Here is a 19,889-nt window from a genome sequence, read left to right as displayed (position 1 = left end):
GATTTTTTCTACCGGCGGATTAGCGTTGTTATGTAAGATATGTAATGAAAAAGTTGCTGCTGAAAAACGTTTTTACCATACAAAAACATATATCGAGAGACAAACATATAAATGGAGTACAACAAAAAGGAGAATAGAAGAAGAAGAAAAAATATGTCACAAAGTTTTATTATCTATATATCAGGTCACACAAATAGGTCAGAATACTTTTTAGATTTAACTCGTGCCTTTCTTTCATGTAATATTCCGTTAAGTAAGCTCGATAATTTTAAGTTACGTTCATTTTTGGAAAATATTTTAAATGGATAAGAAGGTGCACAATATTAATTTCCGGATAATCTTACAGCAAGTGATTTTATGTACTTTAAATACTCACCTATAACTTCAGTAGATTTAGAAAGGAGCTTTTCTATCTACAAAAACTTATAGACGGAGGAGATTGCTATTTGAAAACATGAACGCTCTCGTGATTCAGTGTAACAATAAAGAATAATTTTTTATTTATTAATATATAAAGTAAAATAAAATATTTATGTACATGCAATGTAATTTTTTGCGATTTTTAAGGACATTAATATCTCAACCCTAATAATAATATATTATAATGTCTATAATATTATATATTATTCATATAATCTGTTGTTATATCAAATAACAATAATAATTATTTTTTGTACATAATACACATAATACAGATAATATAGTAAAATAATAAGAGCATCAACCGAAAAATGTTGTATGTTATAGTGGTAACGGAGAATTGATAATAATGTGCATGGATCCAGGGTGGTTTTGATCCGTTCGTGTTACAACTGTTTAAATTCTATTTCATATTGTGATACCACAAAAAAAAGTACAGTAAAACCTCGATAAGACGGAATCGCTTGGGACCATGACATTTTTCTGTGTTAACGAGGTTTTCGTCTAGACGGGGTTAGTTATTTATATGTAATTTGAAATGGGACCAAAAAAATGTTCCGTAATACCGGGGTTTCCGTCTTACCGAAGTTCCGTCTTATCGAGGTTTTACTGTATTATATAATCGACTGTCGAGGAATTGTAGTAGCAAGTTATTGATGTTTTAAAGTTGAACGGAACGTTACAAAACGTTCCATATCGTCATGTTATTATTGTTATCAATTATAATACGAATAATATTCATATTTCATATTAATCAGCCGTTTCGCGTGTTCAAGATAAATCATTTTTTTCCTATGTAGAATTTGTAAAAACCAATAAAAATGTAAGATGGGTTACAACCCCTAAGCCCCACCCCTAGTTGTGTCACTGTATAGATTTATTATTAATAAACAAATTGCATAAATTTAAATTACTAGTTTCTCCATGTCTACATGTAAAGTAAGTGGTTCATATTTCGAAATTTTAAACATCAACGAACTAATAAATCTCAATATATACTTATTTTGAAAATTACCTTCAACTATTTTGATAGTTAAACTTTATAGTCCACATCGTCTTAAAACCACCTATATGAAATGTTTTCAATGTTTGTAAATTTTTGTAGTTTATAAACTAGTGTGGATTAAATAATATGAATGGAATATTTCATTATATATATATGTATATATATTTTAGTCCCCAACTTATTAAACTAAGATTTTTTTAAACGGTTCAAATAATATATATATCATATAAACAGTCAAACAGATTATTGAAAAAAAGTCATGAGTTTGACAAAGATGTCTATCTACTGTTTGCGGATTTCAAGTTTGTATATGATTCAGTGAATAGAGAAAGGCTATGAAAAGTAATGGATCAATTGAGGATACCAAGAAAGATCATAAGAATGATTCGAGCATGTGTGTATAGGCAGAGTTCGGAAAAAACAAATCAAAATAAAGAATAAAAAATAAAAGCATGAATAACTAATTTATTTATGAATAAATAATGATTTTTTATTCTGAATAATTGTGGAGTACTGAATAAATTTATTCGTTAAAATCATGAATGATATTAATTTTTTTTTTAACTTATGTATTATACTTACCGCAATCATGTGGTTGTGAGTTGTGCCCTATCAAGACCTAAATTTTGGTAATTAAACATGTTACTAGCAGAAAAATATTATAGAAATGTTATCACTTTTGACGTTGTAGATACATCGGTAAATTACCAAATAAATTTTTACGTAAATTTCACATAATTTAAGACTTTAATAATAATTAAATAATAATTCAAGTAATAACAGCAATAATAACAATTTGTAGTAATAATTATAACAATTATCGTTATAGTAACTATAATAACGTATGCGTATCAAGAATAATAACATTTATATATATATATATATATATATATATATATATATATTATTTAAGTCTAAATAATAAGTCTATTATTATTATTTATCGTAATTTAGGATTTAAATTTATTATTTATATGATTATAGGGATTAACGAATAATGAATAACAAATAACTGAATAATGAATAAAATATAGTAAATAAAAATCTCCAAGTAATGAATAACGAATAATAATACAAATTAAAATAATGAATAAAAATAAAAATCAATAATAAAATTAAGAATAAATCAACAAAGAATAATTTTTTATTCAATTAATCAATCAAATAATATTTTATTCGACCAATGCCTTACTCTGTGCATGGATCGAAATGCAAAGTAAAGTACGGAGGGAAGGAATCAGAAAAATTTGAGGTAAGGACAGGTTTAAGACAGGGAGATGCCTTGTTATCAGCACTTTTTAATATAGCCTTAGAATCAGCTATGAGAGAAACCTTGGCTGGAGCAACAGGAATAAAAATAGGAAATGACCAGCAACTGATAGTGGTAGTTTACGCGAAGTTAAAATAATAGCGGAGAGTGAGGAAGATCTTAAGAGAACTAATAGTAAACTGATAAAAGATAATGAAACAATTGGATCAATGGTGAAATAGGGAAAGACAAAGTACATGATAGTCACGAGACACAATCATGAAGCAAGATATTTGGAAGTGAATAATTATAACTTTGAAAGGGAAGCAAGCTTCAAATACTTAGGGGTAAAAATTATTGAAAATGCTGACAGTCAAGAAGAAATAAAACTAAGACTGGTAGCAGTAAGTAAATGCTACTTTGGACTAGTATCCCTATTCAAGATAAAGATGCTATCATGGAGAACGAAAATGACGCCGTACAAAGTGGTGATAAGACCGATTGACTCTAAGCCTGTGGCGCATGGGTAACAACAAAGATGGATGAAAATAGATCAGTGTCGTCATTTGGGGGAGGTGCAGACTATGGCAAATGCCCTACTCTAAGAAATTTTAAAAAGTCGGAAATTCTTTGTCCGATGATCAAATACTAAAATCAGTAAATAGTAAATATTTATTTACTATTTTGTACTCAGAAATCAGATAATATTCTCTTAAAAAATACACGTTTACGGTTTATTAAAAGGTGGGAAATACTGGTTTCTCCCCGATGTATGACAATCGTTATTACGCGAATGTTATAAATATTATTTTTGGTACCTATATTATATATCTATGCATGTGATCTATATAAAACAACAGTTTCCGTAATATCGATACTATAAAAATTGAGCTCATAATTTATAAAACAGTTTTAAAACGGTTTATTAAAACCGTTCCTATTAACTTCAAACTACGGTACATTATACTTGAGATATAACTTTATGTTTTTATAAATAACTTCTGTAAAGTATTAAATATACAAATAATAAAATTATAAGTATTTATTTAATTAGATTTATATTATTATTCCTTTAAATCTATTGATAGGTAACTTATAGCTTATAGGATAAGTAAATAAATGAATGTTTTACTATCTTTAATGTTATTAATGTATTATTTAATTGGGTAAATTGCAACGTTTCATGTTCTTTGTTTATCATCATGACATCATTATTCATTACTAATCCTTACATGTTTTGTTCCAAAAAAATATTTTATTGATAGTCTATGGTCCATAAATATTAAATATTTAAATATATAGGTAATCATAATTTTTAAAAGTTTTAGAAAAATCATCTATAGTTAGTAAAAATTCCATTCAAGGGAATACAAACAGTATTAAATCATTCTCAACAAATTTATTGGAATTAGGTTTTGGTTTTGTTGTAGTCAAATCATTAAAATAGGAAGGTAATAAATAAATGTGTATATATTTGTAAATAACGGTTGAAATTATTTAAAAATTAACAAAAAAGTATGTCGACAAGAGAAAATTGTATGTATAGGTTTACACTTGAACGTGAATAATTGCTAATTAAATTCATGGGCTATCCGTTTTTAATTAAAGAGCATGTTTATTATGAATGTGTAAATGGACCTCATTGTAAATCCAAAGACAATGATGTAAATGTAATAGAACTACTAATAAGTTTCTACAGTAAAATTTATGGTATTTAAAAAGGTTACTTAACATATATTTTTTACTATATTGGCTATATTTTACTATATAGTGATTACAACAAAAATTATAACGTGGTGCTCTAATCGACTGTAAATAAACAGACTCAATCAATTTCTATAACAAAACTCACTAGTTCAACGTGTTTCGCACAATATTATGTGTGTTAGATATTGATACGGTCCATATTGAACTCTGCAACGAGTTTAATTTTGTTCGCTCATTTTAACATTAAAATAAAATAGGCTTATAAATATTCTAACCGAAGAGGTTAAGCATTATCATATTTATGTATCATAATATAATCTATATATTTATAAATCATAAACTTAAACAAAGTACTAAAAACCGAATTTCCTCATGTACTTATATGTACTTTGGATTTCGATTAAATGAGATAAATCAAAGACAGTCTACTAACTTTATGTTATACTACTTTACGAGTATTTCCATTTATGGATAGTTTTTTTGCATATTAATAAAAAAATAATTCATGTACTTGTATGTGATATAGAAACTGATTCGGTGGGAACGGGTATTAGTCTAAATAACATTTGGTAAAAATAAAAAAATATAAATATAAATATAAATAAAATGTAATTTGGTGGAAAAGGGAAAAGTACACTTTTGGTGGAAATATGTTATGCCCAGTTAGTTAATAGTTCACCACACCGTGTTTATTTTAGGTGTATTATGGGGTTACCTGGAATAATGTTAACGAAGAAATTAAAGATCAGTGAATTGCAATGGTTGAGAATATAGGAATGTAGATATTTGTAGCATATTTTCAATATGTTTTTAACTTAAGTACTGAAATAGGAATATTATAGTATAGCATTTTAGTTATTTTATGGGAACTAGGCGTTTAACACGAATAATTTCGGATATTAAGCACATTATGCTGTGTTCAAGTTAGCCGGCAGATTAAGTTTAAACTAGGTAATAAATAGTTCAAGAAATTCATTCATATAAACTAAAAACTATACTACTGTTTTATAACTCCATTTTAATTAAATAGATAAATTAAGTAAAATTATATCTAATTCATATGTTAAGAAATGTTTAATGCTAATTCAATTTTTTTTATACTCTTGTTCAAATATTTTTTAACTTCAAGTACAAATTATTAGATACCTATTAATAAAGATAATTACATTAACCATTTGGCTTCATTATATATTATTTATATTGCACCAAAATGTATATATTATATGTCTAAGTTTTATAATGGATCTTTTATATTTTATTTTTTAACTTAATTTAAGAATTTCCCTTTTTTATTTGATAAACACTTTTGTCACTTTATAAAATTTGAAAAATTATTATTTATTATTATGTTCTTTAATTTTTATTTTCTTGTGATAAGAATTCTTAATAATATTATATTATAATAATTTAACTAATACATAAAAAACATAACTAATTTATTACGAGAAATAAGTTAACTTAGACTCAACCTTTCCTAATAAAATTAATTTTGAATTTTGAAGCAAAATATGTAATCATTTACTCATTTAATTTTTGCGATAGTGTGTTTGTTCACCATTATAATTTTGTTTGTATTCATATTTAGATAATGCGATGTAGTGCTGGTAATATAAAAAGATCAAAAGTAGAAATCGATGCTGATCCAGAACCAGAAGATGAATATGGTTATACTTCAAGTGAGTTTAATACTTTTAATATTTTTTTATCAAACCTTTAATTGATGAAGGTATGGTTATGGCTACGCGGCTTTATTTTATTAATTTTTGGAAAAGTTCCAACTATAAATTGAACGTTTATAACTTAAGAAGAGGGCGGGAAGAACAAAAAACATAAATAGAATAAAAAATATATTATGCGTACGTTGTTCTTGTTTTTTTTTTTTTTTTTTTTTTAATCTATAGTTGTTCATATTTTAGCTGGAGGATATCAATATTTTGATATTTATAAATACATTAAGTAGGGAATTCAAGTTGGCACATAGATTGGCATTATAAATATTGTTTGTATAATTTGCATTTGCATTGCTGCACCAACCAATATTATTTGGTATTTATATGTAATTTAATATTTATAAAAATTATAAGAAATAATATTTTTATTTTTAATTGCGCTGCTGTAACAACGCAAGATAAAAGAAAAAAAATTGACCAACCTAGTACAATAATATAATATATTTTATAAATTATTTAACTATTTATATTTATTTTATTATTTTTATCTAATTTTAAGTACCTAGCTATTTTCTATGGAAGTACTAGAGCACTGAAGTAAATATTAAATGAGATAGAATTATTTCATATAAACATGGTTGAAAAATAAAGTTATCTGGAGCAGTTTTAAAACCGTAAGCCATGTCACCAAGATTTTGTAATTAAATCCAACTATAAACATCAATTTTAATTTATAAACTTTAATTTGTAGTAAATTATTTGTTGGCATTTACGAGTATTTTTCATGAAAATCCGAACCTTAGACGTGATTCAATGCTAGGTTTATAATATTGTACCATAGAATACAACTATTGCATTAAAAACTGTGTTTAATGTCACATGAAGTGAAATTCTAAGTCAAAATCTTGATATAGTTAGTAAACAATTGTAATAATAACAGGTAAATTAGTAAAGAATGCATTGATAGAACTAACAAACAAAAAAAAAAAAAAATAAGTAAATTACTATCATAGTACCAGACAAAACTCTAAATAGATTGGTATAGCGAGTCATATCAGATATTATATTTGCTACCACAATAGATATATCAACAAATGAAGGAGAACTTTTAGAAAAAAATGCATATGTGTGCATATGTATTTATTTGTAGGTCTTCTATCAATATATAACGAACAAAAAAATAGTTAAAAATGCTGGTTATCGTTGAATGGTCTAGTAAAAAAATCATGTTATTTATCGGGGTTAAGAATTCTTTTGTAATAATTGGTTAAATCAACATAATTTATGAGATAATGATATGTTTCAAGAATAATTATTAATAAATTATGATTGAAGTATTTAAATTTATGAATTTGTTGAATTTAAGTTGAGCATCTGAATTATAGTTACAGCTGTTACAAACGTAAAATAATGTATATATTTTTAAATCAAGTTCTATTTAGAAGTTGTCAAATAAAATGCTACTTAAGATTACATAAAAAGAAATACGAATTGATATAATTATATATACAATATAAATAAAATTTAAATAAAATGACAACGAATATAAACTAAGAGTTGTTTAAAAATCTTTATTTTCAAAATGATTTAATTCGTGTTTTTGGCAAAACTTGGAAAACATTAATTTTTCTTGACATTTGACAGTGTAAACAAGAATATTACACTAGGATATTTTTAAGTAATGTAAATAATGAAAATTTAAATTATATAAACGGCTATTAAAAAGTATTTTTTGAGATTCTATGTGTAATATAGTATTCACAATCTGTATTGATCTATCTATAAAAACACATTAAAGTATATATTTATATATTAAAGTTATATATTATTTTTATGAGTATAAAAACAATACTTGATATGTCTATTGGTAATTCCTAATATTTTACAAGATTTGTCTATCCTTCGTTATAATAAGCAATAATTATTTAGATTAATCTATTATGTATACATTGTGTAAAAGTTAATTGACAACTCTCAATATCTTTGCGTAGAGACCTGTAATTTGAATTCTGTTTATTAGTTGGTTAATATAACATAAAAATACACAATTTTATGATCTTTGCATTTTTTTTAACTTAATTCAACAAGCGCAGTACAAATTTTCTTTTCTTAAATGGTAACGACCTATTTTAACATCACTAATTATTTTGTTCCTTATTTGTTGATGAATTTTGGTAATTTAACTTTCTAAATATAAAATTGACCAAGTTACAGCAATTAAAAAAAAAAAAAAGGTAAAATGGGCTTGATTTTCTGTTTTTTGACTGTTACTTTGAAAATAATAATGCTAAGATTCTTTAGACTTGATATTTCTATCCTTATTTATTAAAGTAATTTTTACACGTAATTATATTTTTCACTAACTTGTGCAAGAATTATAACTTATAGCAGAAACACTGAAATAAGTATGTTATTTATTTCATTATATTTAATGAACCTATTGAATTAATAACAAATTTATTTCTCATTTAAGTTATAAGTTTATTTAGTTATTAATTAATTTATATACATAACAATAAATTGTTCGAATTGTTGTCCGCTGCGAACAAAACATTATTCAGCTAGCCGTTTAAATTATTTATTGCAACTGAAATTTGTTCAGCTTTCAGTTGATTGCGTGCTGATGTTATTTTATCTTTTAAATGTTAATGATTTATAGGAGGGTTAGCATACCCTTAGGTTCCTTAGAACATACTTTGAGAATCGCTGATCTAGTGGTGTAAGATCAGAGGATCGTGGTGGCCACTTAAAAGGTCCGTAAGTTTCTATCCATCGATTTGTAAGTTGTGATTTTAAATAATTGCGAATTATTTTTTTATTTTAAACGGGACAATACTCTTTAATAAGTAGTAATGCAGTAAAATCATAGCTTAATAAAATATCAAAAATTTAACTAAAAGGTAAGGGAAAAAAAGCAATATTAAGAAATAAAACACAGTGATGGTAGTTGCGGCCTTGACAATAAGAATAAACAAAATAATATTAATAGTATTTAATTATTAATCACACATTTATAATTATAATTAAATAATTAAATAATAGTACATAATTTAAATTAATTTAAAAAAAAAAAAAAAGAGGAAAGAAGATAAATTGCTAGTATTGGAGTTTTGGTGTAGGCGGTGTTGAAGATAAGTTGGATAGATCATATAACAAATGATATAGTATTCAGAAGAACTGGGGAAAAAAGAAGTTTTTTAGAACATTTGAAAAAGAGAAGACTGAATTTTATAGGACATTCCTTAAGACACAATGGGCTAATGATAAGAGTGATAGAAGGCATAATAGAAGGGAAAAACACAAAAGGTATGCCGCCCTTAGAATACATCAAACAAATTAAAAATTATGTAAATGCAACATTCTATCATGACCTGAAGAGTAAAGCAGAGAATCGAGATGAATGGAGAGTTGCTTCATACCAGCCGAATGGCTGTTGACGAAAAAAAAAATTTAATAACAACCAAATCTGTGGTAAATATAAATTTTGTTTAAATACACTTCGTGACATAAACAAATCTATAACATTAGCAATAATGATAAAGTTTATGATTAAACTCTAAGAAAATATGTTGAAAAACTATAGTTGTTTTTGTAAATTGGAATAAAAAATAAAAAATTGGATTTTCTTATACAATGATCAAGTATAATAAAATTAATCATAGATAATAAATCAGAAGAATCAGTATAACCATTTAATAAATCGTATAAAAACATAATGACATTAACATTTCTCCTTAATTCACAATATGTAAAACTTATCTGAGAGATTTGGAAATTAAATGAGTCCCTTAAGATTGGTATATTTAATTTATAACATAATAATTTAAAAAATGTATTTTAAATATTTTCAATTATATCTTTATATGAAGAATAACTAGGTGACCAAACGATTGAGCTAAAATCAAGATAAGTTCTTACAAGAGAAAAATATAATTTTTTAAAAAGTTAATATTTTTAAATATAATCGTATTTCTATATGTGAATTCTAACATTTTTTAATTATAGTATTAATATGTAATAAAAATGACATATTAAATTAAAAATTAGTCACTAATTCTTCTAGAGAAGTAACACTGGTGATAGTATGGTTATCAATTTTATAATTATAAGTTATAACATTTTCTATACGAGAAAAAGTAATAATACTACATATGTTAAGTGAAAGGTATTTTTGACGACTCCAAGTAAAAAATGTATATAAATTTTATTGTAAAATAAAATATCAGTTGAAGATTTAATTATTAAAAATATTTAAGCATCATCAGCAAATAGAAGAATATTTAATGAGCTATAAAATATTGAGTTTTAATCATTTGTAAATAATATGAATAAATATGTAAGTATTATATGTAAGTATAATATAAGTATATGAGCTGGAGCGCCATCGTGTTAAAAAATAATATTTCCTCTTAGAGCTAAACGAATATCATCAAGAATCAATAAATATTATAAAAAAATAGATAAAAAATAACTAGTGGTGTTAAAATAAGTGGTTCTCATTTAAGGAAAAAAAAGTTATACTGCGCATGTACTTGTCTAATCGAGTTAAAAAAAATTAAATATCATAAAAATGTGTATTTTTATTTTATAATAACCAACTAAAAAACCGAATTCATATTGCAGTCTCTACGTAAAGATACTAGTGTTGTCAATTAGCGTTTACACATTGTATGTATAATAGATCGATTTCAATAATTATTGCTTATTATGACGAAAGAGAAAAATCTTGTAATAAAAATATTAGAAATTATCCATAGAGGTATCATGTATTGTTTTCATATTCATAAAATTAATTTTAAATTATCTTTGATTTCCTATAGTTGAGGTATAAGTTTTTATTACACAGTATATTTAAGTCTTTCCCATTAGTCATAGTTTAAAAATTGTATAAGCATTATAAAATATTCCTGACCATAAAAAGAATTTATCTTTTTAATTTAAACTTAATGGAGCAATGTATATTATATATGTATATATTATTTTGTTAATTATTTTTTTTTTTTTTTTGTTAACATTATGATTACAAACTTTGATGTAACGATGTACGAAAAAGAATAACTATTATAGAAGGCTATGTATATAAAAATCGTTTAGAAAAAATTACAGTTAATAATGATAAAAGTTAAAATCGTCAATGAATTAGTTATAAAATCATTAATTTATAGAGAAATAAATGATTTCCAACAATTGAACATTATTTGATAAATTGATTGATTTATATGTTTTATTTTAAATTTTATATTTTACAAAATTACCAAAGTAATTAAGAAATATATATTGCTATTATAAATTACTAAACGAGTCTGAACTCTAATTTATTATATACATTCTCTATCCCTAAATTTTAATTTATTCAATTTAATATACATCATTTTAATTTATATCTTTGTTTAAGTGTTTAAATCTTAATGATAACTTAATTATGTTAAATATAAATTAATTAAGGAAAATTTATTTTAAGTTTCAAAATTGGTATATTTTTCTGTAAATAAATTTAAATCGTCATCATGGTCTTCATTAGGATCATTAGTAATTGTTGGTTGCTGCATTGAATTCGTATAATTAAGTATAAAAATACAGTTATAAGAAAAAAAATATGCGTTTGTCCAAAATTGTGAAAAGCAAATGCAAAGAGAAAGATAAAAACATGATATAGGTAATTGTAATAATAGATTAAAAAAAAAAAAATCTTAAAAAAATTAGAAAAAGTATAGTCGGAAAAATTGAACACGGTTTTCTTGTAATGGTTCAAACTCTGAACACGGTTCGTAACACGCGGACCAAGGAGAAGAGAGAAAAGTAACGAAAAAAACAGGCGTGTGCGTAATGTATCGCAGACGCCGACTACTAACTACCCATTGTTGTTAGTATTGCATTATTGTTTGTATGCGCTTATATATTATTATTTGTGCTGAATGGAATGAAGCAAAGCGGGTTTCGGGTCGGTTTTGAATGAACAGTCAAAAGGTCCGTCGCGGGTAAAGACGATGTAGTAGGGACTGCCGGTTGGATGCGGCCGACTTCAATATAAAACTGGGTAACCGCGTGGCGGCAGATCTTTTCTCCAATCAGTGAATGGGCCGCGCTCGGATTGTCCGCTTCGCAACCGCCGTCGTCGTTTTCGTTCGCGCCGAATGCGGGTGATTTTGAACATTTAAAATGTTTTCGCTTCCTCCTTCCCCGTCGATTCTCGTTTACTCGTCAAGGGGAAACAAATGAAAGAAGCAAAACGCACCCCTTGTGTATATACTTGCATTTCCTCGTCGCCACCGATCGGCTTTACTTACTGCAGTGATAATTATTTTGCATTAATTTTCTGCAAGATGTGCAAGTCGATGGTCTGACCTCGGGCGAACCCTCGTTAAGCTTGTCGTGCCCCCGCGTGACGGAAAAGCGCGCAATCTACATCCGCCACTAACGCCACCGCGCGTCGACCGACGGCCGTCGCGTCTCGAACGCTGCTGAAGCGACGTGCGTCCTCGTCGTCGTCGTCATCGCTGCCGTCGCCGTCGTTCACCATCGTCGCCGCAGTCAACATCACGGTGGCAAGAATGCACTGCCGAGCGTTCGACGTGCGTCAGCTGCCGCAGTACGCGTTCCGTGACCGCCGCCGTCGGCACGATAATGTCAATTATCATTAGCGGTGGCGCCATAGATCACGATCTCCACCGCGATGGCAATCCCTGCGCTGCACCGCTTCGACAACATCATGGCGATGCAGGACGTGACCGCCGTATACAAGACTGTAGACGGCGACTTTGAGCTCGGTAAATTTGATATTTACTTTTTTCTACCCTCCCCAGACGGATTTCGTTCTCCGCGCGGGGTCGATCGGGGTCGTATATGATGTTCAGCCAGCGGTTCTCATTTCACGTCGATCGGTGTCAATCGCTGTCCAGTCGTTTTATCCATGCAGAGACAGAACGTCGTTGTATGGAATGCATATAAATGATGGTCGTAATGTAATAACGTAAGGGTACGTTTTTCGCGCGTTCTGGCCGAAATGCGGGGTGTAACGCACATAATCGCTATACGGTTTTCGAAGTATACAAAACGGTATTTGTTTTGATAAATCGCATCACTCTGCGTTTTTGTTGATCTACACCTGCAGTTTGGACGTACCGGTTATTGCGAACGAAACGGCATTATAAAACCGTCATCAAAGGTTATGTAGGTTTGAAAACAAAAATCAATATAAGGAAACCTACGCTCAGGAAAAATATTTTTATTTATTTCAATTGTAACGCTACAATATATATAAACACTCCCTAATGTTACAACGCATTTTCTCAACCATCAGTAGTGTACGAATTAATTAATTGTTATTGTTACTCTTCTAAGAAAATGTAGTAATTTCATCGTTTTTAACTAAAATAGTTCTAAAAAACTACTACGGTTCCACTCTACTTAAAGTCAGTAAAAAACATTTTTACTTACTTCCATATTATACTTTCACTTTTAAAATGACATTTGTAATTATAACAACAGTAATGAAATCGTATAATTAAGTATTTTTACATATTTAAATTGCTGAGTTCATACATTTCTAAGTCAAACATATAAATAATATAATAATTTTCGATCAATTAAAAAATGATAATTTTTTCTAGGCCCAAATCATAAAATACAGTGCCATTTTTAGAATTTAAAGAAAAGTTTTAATATTTCAAATATCTGATTCTGCCAAATTGCCAAAAATATTGGAAAAAAAACTCGATTAAATATATACATATATATTATAACATTTTAAAAGATTCAATTTATATTGACTTTTGTAAAAAAAAATCAATCAACTATTCTTATTGTATAATTACCAAAGTACCATTATATAAAATAATTGTTCCGTTTTACTAATAAGAAAAATGTGAATGGTATAATCCTCATAATTATAGAAGAACATATCAAAAATATACAGCACTCTATAAAAACATTTTTATTGATTATGCTTATGAAAATAGTCATGTTTCAAGCAAGAGTTAAAAACATTTATTTTAAATTTTCGTTAATAATTTTATAATCTTAACATTTTAATTTTGCAAAAGCGGTTTATTATGTAATCATTTTCAAACTAATTTATTAACTTATTATATTATATATAGATTTAATTTTATCGTTTTTTTTATTAAAAAATGTTCCATCTAAAAATAATTCATTTTTAGTTTAAGTTTAGTATAATGTATTTTTTGACTATATTAAGTGCAATTAGTAGTGTGTTTGATTGAAGGTTAGAAATAAATATGTAGTTATTTTTGAAAATTATAAATCCTAGTTGCTGATTCTTTAATTGTTAATAAAGTTAACAATAAATAGTAATATTATTAAAATTATATAATGAATAAAAAATTATTCTTTCTTATTAAAAATAAATAAAAAGTTTATATTTTATTATATATTATAATTATTATAACCATAAATAATAGTTAGGTATTCACTTTGTTTCCCAAAGCGCATTATTGGTCCAATGTTTGTCCATTTTTATTTATATATCATCTAAATTTGCATGTCTATAAAATTATTGACTCAAAAGAAATTAATTAAACATATTTTATATTTAAAATAAACTAATCAAACCAATACGTAATAATAAAAATGTTTCAAAAATATTTGATAAAATATTAAAATATATATTTTCTCTTGCGTCGCTCAAAATCTCTGGTTATAAATACCGATTTCCTATAATTTTAATTTATTGATTTAATTACCAAAGGTTTTATTTTAAATTTTGCTAGTTAAATTTTTTAGTTTATATAATAGTATTCCGATATAGATTTTTAAATATTTTACTTTACGATTTAATTTGATTGTTATTTTTCACTTTTAAACATTTGCTGTAAGATTTTATTTAGTCAAACTGTTTCTAATTTTTTTAATTTTACTAAAAATGTAACTCTTAGTTTTAAAATATTCTTCATAATAGCATATTAAAGTTTAGTAAACCTTCTTGGATATTTCAAATTATTTTTCTTATTTTACTATTATTTGTCTAAAGAAAATCAGATCAAAAGTATTTAAATGTATTATTTAAGTGGAAATTCAAATGTTATAATTAGAAGAAAAAATGTATTGTTAGAAATTATTTATTTATTATTAATTCAAATGTTTCTATTACCTTTAAATACAAATAACATTAAAAACCTAAACAAAATAAATCAAAAAAATATTTTGCTAACGCATGGTAAAAATTCAAGTTTAAAAGTATGACTGATACATTTTGAGATACACTGGATAGCCACCACTATGAGTGGTCATATTTTGTGTTATACGAGTACAAAAAGTCGAGAAACAAATTATATGTTTAGTAATAAAAAGCTTAAACAATAATATCGTAATATTTTTTAAAATATATATTTAAGTAACCATTTCATATACTCGTATATATGCCGTTTTAGTACGTATGCTTGAGCATTTTTATTTATATCTGTTTAATTAAATTGCGTAAATTATGCTTGTACGTTATTCAAACAACAATTCGTTACCGAAGACATTTTTTTTTTAATAAAACCATACGTGAAAAAAAATTGCTTTATATGGAATTGTATTTCGAGGACGACTGGATGGTATTCATACTCAACATAGTCTTTTTTGCCTAATTTTCGATGACTTTGTACCTCATAAAACGTGAAAGTAATTTACGTCTAAAATTATCATTTTTTCGACATATGTGTATGATGTGTGTGTGTGTGTGTGTGTGTGTGTGTGAGTTAGTGTGTATTTATCTAACAATTGATGATGTGATCCAATTATTCATATTGGAAATTATATTTTCTTTTCTTTTTCCATTATATACGAATGATAAGTTTAATTCAAATTCTTTTTCGATAAGTTAACGCGTATACTATCTTAAAATGAATAATTATGTACAACAAGACAATCAATCATTTGTTTAAAGTTTGATAATCACCATACATGTTTTAAAGTGTTTATATCTCGAAAATATGAAAAAAAAAACATTTAAATAATTTAATCGTTTTTCCTATTTCAAACTAAAATCAATGTTATAAATTTTGATTGTTTTTATCAGAGATAAACTGAAAAAAATTGCATATTTTTAAAATGTATAGGCTTATACACTATTAAATTGTTGAAAAATAATAGTGAATGTAATTTATGAATATTAAATCTATAAAGTGTACTTTATAAATAGTTATAGATTATACAAATAATACATCCATTACCTAATAATTACTATTTTATTATTTTTATTAAGTGTTTTTCTTTAAGACACTTAAGAACTTACTTAAAATCACTAAATTCAATGTATATTTGTTATTGATAATATTGTCAAGTTCATTATTATAAATAAATCAATAATATAATTATTATAATACTGTACATCAACTTCCAATTCTTCAAATGTAGATAATAAATAATAATAGTAAATCATATTGCTTATTGCAATTTAAATAGGTAATCATTTGAGTTTAATAATCATGCATTTAATATTTATATATATACACAATAGTTAGCTTTTACTGCTCTCGTTCGTTATAAAACCATTTATTTTATTTTAATTAATTATTAGTACAAAGAAGTTAGTATATAAAGTACATATTTTTATTATGTAAAACCGGTCTATAATAACTCACTATTACACGTGTATAGTTATTATTGTATACATGAGCATATAGTATAAGTACCCTGCTTTATTTGAAAAATTATTTATGATATAAATTAACAAAAAAAAGGTTTACTAATTTTTTTAAATAATTTTATCGATTTTGATTTTTAACATATTGTCGTTCATAATAATAATATTTAAACATTTTATTTTTCACCGTACAATTGTTAAATTACATTAAAAAATAAATGATCTGATAACTATTGCTGTATACGATTCCTTGTATACTTACAGCATTAACAATTTAGGTATTATAACAAGAAGTATACGTGTATAAAAAATTGTGTTTATTCATGTGAGTCAAGTCTATCGTTGAACCTTGAAGTTGCATTGGTCTGGGTATTTAATCTAAATTATTGTTTAACATTCCAAATATATTGAATCCTTTAATAACTATATGCTCATGGATCATTATATTAAGTTCAGTAATAGGACTGTTATTATATCATCTAGGACTACTCCTCGTTTTTAATGCGGCGTAAACGTTCATTTTACAGTATAATATAATATGTGCATTTTGTGTTTTTAACTAAATTGGCATATAATTTATATTTGATAAAATTGTGCTTTAACAAATGTCGATAGACGCGCGAAAACACCTTTCGTCACGATATTTGTACAGTAGAGTGGTAAAGTACGCACTATATCGTCTGTGCCTTATTAAAACAATATAACATACACGTGTTTGTTAGCGTATTAATGATATAATAGAATACCCTCGAGAAGAAAATTACCGATTTATAGTATAATACATACAATATTTTAAACCCGTTATGTATAACGTAAAACTTATAATCTTTTGATCGAAGTACTTCGACATGAAGGTCTTATTATCTCAAGTGAACAAGGCCATCATTTACGTTTTTTAAACCTAGACCTGGGTTTTTATTTTCCTGTTTTATTGAAATTGATCGTCGTAGTTTTCCATTGTATACGTTAATAATTTAACTTGACATAATAAGCACTTGTGAAAATTACCCAACCATTACATGATGAATATGAAATCCGTTGCAATTTTTATTTTCCATTAGTGAATTATGAAAATTCGAGTTTAATTAGAATTTAATTCAATGAGAAACTATTGGTTGAATTACTTGAAATTTAAATTAAATGCAAATTTAATTTGCATTGTTATCTTAGACAATGTCCTATGATTTTATTTACTATTTTATTGTTTTGCTCTTTTCAAATATATTTGGAATTTTTTTTTTCTATTTTTTAATTTTAACAGTAACAAACATAACATGTATAGAGCTATTGCATGTTTAATTTAATTAGTTTAGTATTTTATCGATAGTTATAGATTCTAGGCGTTAATTAAAATAATTAATATAAAAGTTTTATAATTTTTTCTATATTATGTTATGGTCAAACGATTAACTTTTTAATATAACTGTATATAGCTTATTATTTGAAATATTTAATTTGTTGTTTATGTTAAGTCAAATTTCAATTATTTTATTTCGAAGTATTTGAATTTTTTATTTATTATTTATTTAATTTATGAAATTACTATAATATAATAAATAATATTACTATAATTTTCATATTATGACAAATTGACTACACTCAGAAAATTTTTTATTTTATTGTAATTATAAGTTTTATTTATAGATGTAAAACCTCTTATAATTAATGAAAATTATTTTATATTCTAAATTTTTTATGTTTTCTTAATAACTTTACCTAATAATAAAAATATTATTATTCCAAATCTTTAAATATGTATAATTATCTATATATTTTATAATGGTAAATTGTTATATAAACTAACTACTTTTATCTGAAGAATATGTTTTCGAAGTATTCTTATTATCCAAAAATAATAAAATTATTAATAAATAAATGCTTAGCCTGAAGTATTAATATATTTGTAAAATACTACTGGTTTGAAATTAAAAATTCATTATCAGGTATATACCATGTTCATAAAATTATATTAAAATGAATTGTTATATACCTACTAATTATAATTATTTTAACTATTTTATTGACTTTTAATCCGAAACCGATTGTACTTTACAAATATAATAATACTCTAGACTAAGCATATATTTATTTATTTATTATTTACGAATTTTAATTTTTATTTTATTAATAAATTAAAAGTTTTTCAGATAATCAAAATATAGAAAATTTTTAAAAATTAATTGTGTAGCCGTTAGAAAAAAAATAATTTTATCATAATTAAAAAAAAAATAATAATCCTCTGGAACTTAATATTTAGGCGCAATGATTATTTATTTTAGTATAATGTTAAGTGTTGGCTTGATAATTTTATCTCCTATGTAGTACCTATAAAAAAATTAAAAATTAAAGTATCTTGAAATTCTTTTTTCTGGTTTTAGTTTTATACAACTCGCATATTTAATTAATTAAAAATAGATTTATAAAATGTTATTAAACTAACATTTATAAAAACGTATACTTGAATATAACAATTGTGTTGAAAGTATAAAATATGACAGAATGTATACATGACACAAATCATAAAAATACTAAAAAATAATTTTTTAATTTTTTAGTATTTTTGTTTTGTATTAAAGTCAATTATTTAAAAAAATATTCACTATATCCATATTTAAACGTTTAAAATAACTTAAAAATCTTGACTATTTCTTTTCTGGTCTACGTTTAATATTTTTATCAATAAGATTTCTTGATTTCATGTCGAATGTAAGTATTGGTTTTTTTATGTTACCTAACTGTGTAATTTAGTTATAACTGTAGAGCTTCAATTTTTATTTCATATTTTATATTTATAAAATATTTAATATTCAAATTTATATTCTTAACTTTTTCAACGTCAAATGTAGTTTTTAAAAAGTATTAAAGTTGTGGCAAATATTTTTTAAATATTGATCGAACTTTTCACAAAACTCGTAATTCGTTATATATAAGCACAATTATTTATTATGTTACTTAATATTTTTGAACAATAACACTACATTATTTACCGCTGAATCGAGATAGGCGTAGTTGCGTCCAATATTAATTAATTTTACAAGCATATATAATCTATTTTAAAATTTAAAATGTTGATAACATTAAATTAATTATCATTCTACTTCCATGTAAGTACTACTTCCAAATATAATTCACAAATATACAGATATGATTTCGACTATAATAATTCTGATTGGAATTTGGAATATGCGTGTATGCGTGTGCGAAATATATCTAAGGCCAGTTAGGAATTGTTACTTAATGACGATCGGT

At 25.2% G+C, this 19,889-nt stretch overlaps 1 protein-coding gene across 5 annotated transcripts in view; it reads left to right on the top strand.

Annotated features, from left to right (window-relative positions):
- LOC112686274 (multiple PDZ domain protein-like) overlaps nt 1–19,889 on the top strand; it is a 73,478-nt gene that overhangs the window by 25,048 nt on the left and 28,541 nt on the right. For all 5 annotated transcript variants that reach the window (XM_025558479.1, XM_025558481.1, XM_025558480.1 and 2 more), the window contains one exon: nt 5,968–6,058. In XM_025558479.1, coding sequence (XP_025414264.1) covers nt 5,968–6,058 — 91 coding nt within the window. The remainder of the gene's footprint in view (nt 1–5,967; nt 6,059–19,889) is intronic.

Source organism: Sipha flava, unplaced genomic scaffold (genome assembly GCF_003268045.1).
Source record: "Sipha flava isolate LNK unplaced genomic scaffold, YSA_version1 303_pilon_pilon, whole genome shotgun sequence".
NCBI lineage: Eukaryota > Metazoa > Arthropoda > Insecta > Hemiptera > Aphididae > Sipha > Sipha flava.
The sequence above is the reverse complement of the archived record's forward strand: the minus strand, read 5'-3'. Positions and strand labels throughout refer to the sequence as shown.